This window comes from Agrilus planipennis, unplaced genomic scaffold (genome assembly GCF_000699045.2).
Source record: "Agrilus planipennis isolate EAB-ADULT unplaced genomic scaffold, Apla_2.0 scaffold198, whole genome shotgun sequence".
Taxonomy (NCBI): domain Eukaryota; kingdom Metazoa; phylum Arthropoda; class Insecta; order Coleoptera; family Buprestidae; genus Agrilus; species Agrilus planipennis.
This window is the reverse complement of record NW_020438930.1, coordinates 268,345-277,136: the sequence shown is the minus strand read 5'-3', so window position 1 is coordinate 277,136 and position 8,792 is coordinate 268,345. Positions and strand designations below refer to the sequence as shown.

Here is an 8,792-nt window from a genome sequence, read left to right as displayed (position 1 = left end):
AGTCCGTGTCAGGCAGGCACATCGATTGTTTGATTACAAATACACTCAATTAAAACACGATACGATAAATAAAAAAAATATTAAAAGTCTGAACTAATTTAACGTTTTCTTATAAATTTAACATATTTTTAAAAAATGCTTCCAACCGCACGCCTCTACCCAATAATAAATAAAAACTTCAGTGAACCGAGCTGCTGTTTCATTTTAAACAAATTATATTCCGTATTTATATACATGTATGTAATTCCTGTATTTTCACATATAATTGTAGGTATTTAATTTATCGATTCACCAGTGTATAATAACGAGGTTTATTACTCCTATTAAAATAAAATTTCCATAATTTAAGAAAAAATGCAACAAAACTTGAGGTCCTCGTTTTTTTTCCGTATGACAGTTTTATCAATTAAAAACCAAACCCCTTCGAACCTTGTTTTTCAAATTAATAAATTCGTGTAAACTACTGCAATTGATAACGAATCGATTAATTGTGAAGAAGTCGAAGCGGTACGATTAACAAACAAAAAACTCCTTAAATCTTTAATTGCAACTAAAATGCAGAAAAATTGAAACTCAAGTGTTATTGCATTATCTCTCATTAAAAAAAATCAAAACTGAAGTGTTTTTGTGTTAGACATCTCCTATTCTACAATAAAAATCAAATTTGTATTTGCGAAAATTGAACACGTAAATATGATTAGACAAAAACTATTTGTTTTAATGTTAAACGTTAAAGTAAACAAGCAAAAAGCACTACCTTATATGTAATATGTTATTACGCAAATTCAAAGTAAAAAATAAAATACAATAAACTAAAATTACCTAGTAACAATAATAAGCACTCTTACTGAAACTTGTTTAGACAAATATTATCAGGATCCTCAAGGAAATTTATCGGCAAAATTGGTATAAATAGGTATTTTCACAGCCATTGTTAATGATGAACTAAAATTCTTAGTAAATCGAAAAATGAACTAAATGATTTCTATTAAAAAAAAGTTTTGAAAATAAATATCCATTTGATGCTTATTATTGTTAAAAGAAACCCAATAAAACAAAAGACTTTCGACATTGAAAGCTCGTAAATGAGAATACGAACCAAATTTTTTAAATAAAATTAATAGAATTAGTAATTCTCTTTTAAACTACGTTCCCCACTCATTTACAATAAATAAGAAAATGGTAACACTATTAATTACAAAAAAAAACTATCTCATGTATGTACAATTGTCTATGAAATATACAAGCATTATTTACATGCAAAATAGCCAAAGCTACCTCGCCGAAGACTTAATAACAAGTAAAAACAATAAAGAAAGCACATTCATTGTTAGATAATATTTTTGACATTGCAATGTCTTCTTTTTTTTTGAATAATGGATACTTAGTATTAAACTACATGAAGTAATATTGAATATTTCCATTAATCTTCAGAATAGTTTCAATATAGTGCCTGAAGACTTTTCAATGTCCACATTATCAAAACAAAAACAAAAGTAAGAAAATAAACCTCTTCCTACCCCTTAAATCGAGAAAAAAAAATGACGTTCACATCGACAAAATTCGAAAATGTAAATAGCATACTTATTAGTTTAGAATCTGAAAATTTATCAAGAATCATAGTTAGTTTTCAATCGGCAAACCAGAGACTTGTTTGATATTGGTGCGTTTTTGCAGGACTCAAAGGTGCAAATCCGTATGATGCGGCCACCTGACCATGCGAGGGGAATTGTAGATGAGCAGGTAACGGATGACTCGCGTGACTCGCAATTACCGGCCTGGCACTGGAATGATGCGCCGGAGGTGGAGGTAATCCTCTGCTGTAAGAATAAACTATCCTGTCCTTATTAAGAAATGATATATACATAATAAGTATTCTATCTCAAAAGTAGATGTTACGGAATACATGAATTTACATGATCGATTTCAACGTAATATGGTGTCATTTGATTGTTTCTTAAAATTTACCGATTAATTTAAGGTAGTATAACTGGTTCATAAAGTTTACCATGTGACTTAAATAAATGGACTTTATCATTGTGGAATGGCATACCGTTGCACTTCTCGCTTTACGCTTGTAGCGGAGCGGTAATAAAAGCGGCAGTATTGTAATAAGATTTTTTTATATTTACTACATTTTTTTTTACAAATATTCCCTATATTTTTCGAAGATTTTTATGCCGAAAAACGGAACTTTTTTATTATTCACAAAAAATTCAATTTTTTTCAAACGAATTATTTAAACAAAAAAACAAATTTGGCACAATTTCTTTAGTTATTTACAACTATTTAAAGAAACTATTATAGTCTTCCGGGCTTTGAGGTCATGGTCTAGGGGCCAGTTTGTTGCTGCTTAACGTGTCGTCAACAGCTGTGGTTGACATCTACAGAAGACGGCGGAGTATCTAGAATGTCTGCTACTGTATGTGTCTTGATTACTCCTATATTCTGCTTTGGATGATGGTCTAAAGTTTTGTTCAAATATCTATCTGCATGCGTCGGTTTCTTTTTATTTTTTATTTATTCTTGAATTAACCTAAAGTTCTTTGGGATGGAGTACGCAAAGTCCCTCTCTTTTAACTTTCATAAACCTAAAACTAATACAACCTAACATTTCTCTTTTAACACGAACCACGTAACAGCAGTTTGGCCTTTCTCACAAGCGATTGTCAAAATGGTTACCCCAAGGGCCCCGTACTCTTGGAGAGACTTTCTCTTGCGAAAATGATGACAATGGGAAGCGAGCTTCAATCCATGCTCGCCATTATCAACTACTTCCTACGCCAGCTTACTGAAGACGTGCTTTTATCTCCAATGTGTGAAAACACAATGCCTAGCATTTCTTCTGTTACCCGGGCTCAACCCGATTCAAAGCCACCCCCCACTGCCGCTGATAACTTCACAAAAGCCGGAAAGCCATAAAACAAACGCCGGAGGCATGCCATTTTCTCTATTCGGCCTTAAAATCAAAAACCGGCAAAAAATAGTCAAGACTCCAACCCCCCCCCCATCGACATCACCAAAAGTTACTTTGGCTGAAAATTCTTCGCTCCATAGACAGCTACGGCATCGCCACAAGTCGGACGATGTACACCCATGACTCTATAAGAGTCTACCTAAACTTCATGAACGATTTTCGTCGACTCTCATCGTTCCTCGACATATCAAAAGTTGAGTTTTCGACAAATCAACTTAAACAAGGCCAGAACTTTCATGTCGTCCTCCGTAAGTTTGTGAAGACATTTCAACAGATGATATCCAAGACGAACTTATTCATAAAGTCTTTGCCATCGGCGGCCTCCACAGAATGTACAACGGTGGAAAAATCTGGCCCTAAGTGTCCGATTCTCAAGACAAAACCTTTCCGAAATCCAAGTGAATCTTGGAACTTGGCAAGGTCTGCGGTTAAAAGTTAAAGGTGAGCCAAAAAGAGTCACTAAAGACATCCCCCAATGCTGCCATTGCATGAAATTCTTCCACACAGCCAATTATTGTGACGCTGTCTGGGTCTGTTCCTTCTGTAACTGCAAGGGAAACCACCGCGCGACATACCACGGCTGCACCAAGGTTCTAAAGAGAACAGTACCCCCAACCATTATCTCCTCCTAACACTCCGACTAACATAAAAACCGTACAATCAGCGCCCCGTCAAATAACTCTCCCCGCAAGGACGCCCTTCAAAAGGCTTACAGTGGCAGCAGCTCCTCCCTCTTTTTCCCAACAGCGCAATGCGATCCCAAACACCTCTGCAACTTCTACTCTAGAACAGAGAATCCAGGCCATGGTTCAAACGACGATCTTACAAACACCCACCAATGTATAATACAACCCACCTATATAAGCTTAGAATAGTTACCTGGAATGCACAAAGCATTAGATGTAAACTGACTGAACTCGAACACAAAGTCAAATTTATCGTCCCGAACTTCTCAACCTACAGAAGGGGCCGTGGAAACCCTGGTGGAGGCGGTGTAGTCATCTTTGTTAGGAACTCATGAAAGTACAAGCCCAACCCTTTGATCACAAATTCCTTAAAGCAGTCGACATCTAAGTCTTACTAAAATCCGGCCCTCTTAGGATCATCTCCCTATAACCTCCCCTTCGGATCAAAATCTTTCTGAACTCAACCCTCCTCAAGCCCTCAGGCGCTTCGACTATCGTCACAGGCGATTTCAACTCTAAATACGTTTCTTGGAGCTGTCGACAAACCAATAAAAAAGGCGTCTTCTATCCTGTCAAAGTTCTCGACTTCAGCCTCACAATTGAACCTCCCCTGACCCCACGTTCCTCCCTGCCCCCGCAATCAATTGTTTGACATCCTCGACATTTTCGTTACAAAAAATGTTACGCTTTCTGTTGATCTTATCAAAGCACTTAGCTCGGATCACCTTCTAGCCCTAATTAAAGTCGGCCGTCCAAACAACACCCCAAGTCCAACCACTACACTAGACTAGCCACACCTTCGCTACACCCTCGAAACATTTTCATTCAATTCGCATAATAGCGGGAAGGAGGAAACTGTGAATCTCCTCTCAAACGAGATTACCAGCGCAACCGAACTCTCCACGATCTCCCGTCCCACGTCCGCCCTAGTCAAAACTCTCACTGCAGACATTCTTGCCCTCGTTAATAGGAAAAACAAAACTTGCCGTCTGTGGCAAAGCTTAACGCTCTCTAGTGAGAACAAAACTCGCCTCACAGAATTCCGCAGCGCCACTTTTAACGAATACATCGCCCAGGCAAAAACCCACCACAAAAGCACTTGGAGCACTCCCACAATTAAAGCAAAATGGCTTCTTATACACATCAGATAAGAAAATAGTTGAAACCTTGGCATATCTGTCTCCAGTGCTCCCCACTACCCAGCCCTGTGAATCATGACGAATTTCACGAGCGAACCCAAGCCGCCTTCCAAAACTTCGTCCCTACTGTTTCTGAATTTAAACATACGTCCCCCAGTGAAATTTTCCTCTATATCCAATCTCTGAAAATGAAAAAAGCCTCTGGCACGGACAGAATTCCCAACGGTGTCTTAACAGTCATGTCACCAAAACAGATAACTGGACTATGCAATATCAAAAACGCTATCATGCGGCTCCACCATTTTCCTTTGGTATGAAAAGAAGACACACTCTTTTGTCTCCCAAAAAAGGGAAGTCTCTCAGCAATCCCTCAGGCTGCAGACCCATCAATCTGCTTAGTTCGCTGATCCATCCTTCTACAACCGCTTCTTGGCTACGTGGAGCAAAACAATCTCCTAACCGATTTCCAACAAGGTTTTCGTAAACACCACCGTCACTGACGTCATCTTTGACAGAACACTGACATAGCGAAAACACATCCTTGCCACCCATGCCAAGGCTCTGAGCGCCTTTTTCTCCCTCAAGCTTTTTTCCAAAACATCTCTCATTAAACAAAAATCCGTGCGTTCAACGCAATTATCAGAAGCATTTGCACCTACGCCATTTCTATCTGGGGCTACACCGATCCCCGCCGCCTGCAAATTCTTCAAGGCACTTACATGTGGATTCTTCGTTCCACACGCAACTACCGATGGTTCATCAGAAACATCCAAATTCTAAAAGAAACTGGCCTATCTTGTCTGTAAGCAGATTCGCGGCACATAATCTCAGGGGCTCAGTGTCAGGTCACCCAAACTCGTCTATCTCGACGCTTTCTGACTGTCCTCTAAACAAAATGACCGTTTCAGAAGGCCCTGTCACCTTTTCTCCTGAGCTGTTCACCTTTTACTCAACTCTAATTACGCTCTATGGCGCGAGCGCCCACCCAACTCTTTGAGGCGGGCCACCGATTTCCATCCACACCATTAACCCCCCTTGAAAACTCTCCTTTCCCAAGCTTCCCTGAGATGTATAACCTTTGGGTGGATCTCCCTACACGAGAGGTTTTAGTCGGTAGACACTTCGGAGAATTCGACACTACCCAGAGGGGTGTCTTTTGAAGATTTACCCTTAGGAAAAACTAAACAAAAAAAGAGTGGTCGTTACACACAACAGCAGACAGACGAGAAGAACACTTCGAGATAGAAATCTACTCCGTCATCGGCAGCACTTATGAAGATGTCAACCACAGGCGTTGATAAGCAGCAACAAACCAGCCTCTAGGTTACGACCCCAAAGCCCGAAAGACTATAATAGTTTAGATGACGCCAGTCGTGAAAGCCTGCATGCTTTTATTTAAAGAAAGTTAAAAAGCTGAAGCAGGTATTCCTTTAAATAAAAAGAATTTATTTGACATAACAAAGGAAGATTCTTTCTTTATGTAAGTAATATACACTATGTTTGATCAGTACTCTGGAAAAATTACGACAAAAGGTACATGAAAAAGAAATAGAATGAGCCACCTCGCACCCCCCAGTGATATACAAAATCATCAGGGGTAATGACCTTGCCGAAAGCCTCAATTACTCCTAGCGTAATTGTGTAATGCGGCGTCGTTACATGTTGTGAAGAACCCCACACTGCCGGTTATTTTATATGGCGATAGTAACGGTACAATTCGCAAAAGCAACGAAGGTACATCCTGGTAGGTGTAGTGTGTTGAACACGGTCATAGAAATGGCGTATTCCGATAATAGTATCACGTGGAATCTCTGTTTTTTATGTAATGACTTGGATACACAAACCGGGATTGTCTTTTATTAATCGCAAAACGATTTCGTCTATACCAACCTGTTGTCCTTACTGACCTTCACTCCCTCGGTGAGGTACATCGTTCCTGTATGCTCATTGCCGTGCCCCCCTATTTTGCGTGCGAATACACTGTTTTTTGCTTAATATTCTCAAAATAAACTAATTTTTCTATTTGTGGTACTAACAGTAACTTTTTCAATAGAACGGTAATGACAATGTACTAATCATTACGTTCAACGGGACTGTCTGCGTACCAGCTATTGCGTAGGTCACGAGTACGAAGTACCTGTGTTTCGTAACGAAAGGTGTCAGGATTTAATTAATTTATTTTATTTTATAATTCAAATTTGAATTTAAATTTATATACAAGCAANGGGTTGCAACGGCTCATTTAAGGAGAGATTTTTTTTATTTTGTCAAGATATTCATTATTAGTCAATGTAATTGCCTTCATCTGGTTTTTATACGTTTTAAATACACACGTGCAGTTTGTATATATCTGTAAATAAATAGTTGATTTAACGAACAAGTGTTTTCACTACCGAATAATACGCAATAACTAGTTCGCTCGCCATTAAATTAGCGTGCGACTTGATGATAAAAGAAAGTTATCTCTCAAATCAATACAAAAATTTCCTCAAAAACAAACAGAATCATTCTAACAAAATAAACATTTCCGTTAATGCAAGTGCAGCTGCTTACTTATTATGTGTAGGCAGCACTGTTCAAAGCACTCATTCGACAACTTTTTTGATTGGGCCGGCGTTTTCATTAACAAAACTCACACCCCCTAGGAACCTTGGTACGCCCCTGATGCACAAGTATATTAGCGGCTATATACCGAACGAATTTACCTTTTATCACACATGTGTCTAGCCATGATAGCGATTACTTGTGTGCGATACACATTTGTTTTTACGTTTTCAGTAGTTAAATGAGGGCGCCGCAGTATACCGGAGCGCGAGTAATTTTCTTAACGTAACGCTTTTGGATGAGTCATGTGTCATAAAATAATGCATGAAATATATAATTGACCATTTTTCTTATGCAAAGCTTTCCGCTATATGTCATATTAAGAGCTCGGTGATAAAAACATAATTGCAACTGTACACTTCATTTATGCGCAAGTTGAAGGATCAAATTTTGTAGCGACAGTGGTAATTAATCACAAATTGAGAAATTGATTTATTTAGGCAGAGAAAACTAAATAATTAGCATTAACACAATCATACATTTATATTAAAATGTAAAGTTCCACCAAAGATCACACAGATTGTCTAAGAAAAACGTTTAACATATACGCAGTTGTTATACATATGTTCTTAACAATTAAAATACAATGCGACAATTGTCACTAACTTTATTTTGATTGGAAGATAAAAAAGCATTTTTTTGCAATTTTAATAGTTTTAGTATCTTTTTGTACTTTACAAGATAAACTATACAAAATTACCAATACACAATTAGTGTGTTCAGAAAATAATTCAAATTTAGTTTGTTTATTCGTTCGGTATATATCATCAGTAGTTTTGGCAATACTACTCATTGTGAACGTAAAAATTATATTTTCACTGTAAATACAATTTCTAGAAATCGTAAACATTTTAGAAAGGCAAGAATAGTGCTGCCAAAAAACGAACAACAAAAAACTTTTAATACAGTAGATATATACATATTAAATATGTAAGTGTATACTATTGTCAAAAAATACTTGAAGCACTATTAGAGTGTGAGACGTATATTTATGTACGTAATTCTTAAAGCATATTATATTATTTATTAACTTCAATAAGACCGACATTCCATAAGATGCTTATAAAATTGGTTAGGTATGTTAACAAAATAACAATAGTAGTATTAAATTACTAACAGCCTATCACCCATAAAATGGTGCATACACTTTTAAATAGCTATTGACATCAATAAACACCAGTCTTGAATACGCACTAATTGTAAGTAATATAAACGTGCAAGGGGTAAGAGCCACTATTGGAGTCCACTCTAATTTATTTTTGTTACTGTTTAAGTGTTCATATGAGAAATTAATTAGTTACGTAATTAGTTGTCTCTGTTTATAATGCACTTTTATTTTCCCACATTTTTAGTTTTGCGCACCAACCCCTTACATTTATATATATA

The 8,792-nt window shown here is 37.3% G+C and overlaps 1 protein-coding gene across 2 annotated transcripts in view; it reads right to left on the bottom strand.

The window, feature by feature from the left end:
• Positions 1 to 12: 12 nt before the first annotated feature.
• Positions 13 to 8,792, bottom strand: part of LOC108739349 (homeodomain-interacting protein kinase 2) — a 40,317-nt gene continuing 31,537 nt past the window's right edge. The window contains exon 16 of one of the 2 annotated variants that reach the window (XM_018473219.2): positions 13 to 1,833. In XM_018473219.2, coding sequence (XP_018328721.1) covers positions 1,611 to 1,833 — 223 coding nt within the window. In that variant the 3' untranslated portion in view covers positions 13 to 1,610. The remainder of the gene's footprint in view (positions 1,834 to 8,792) is intronic. The other variant, XM_018473223.2, reaches the window with a different exon arrangement.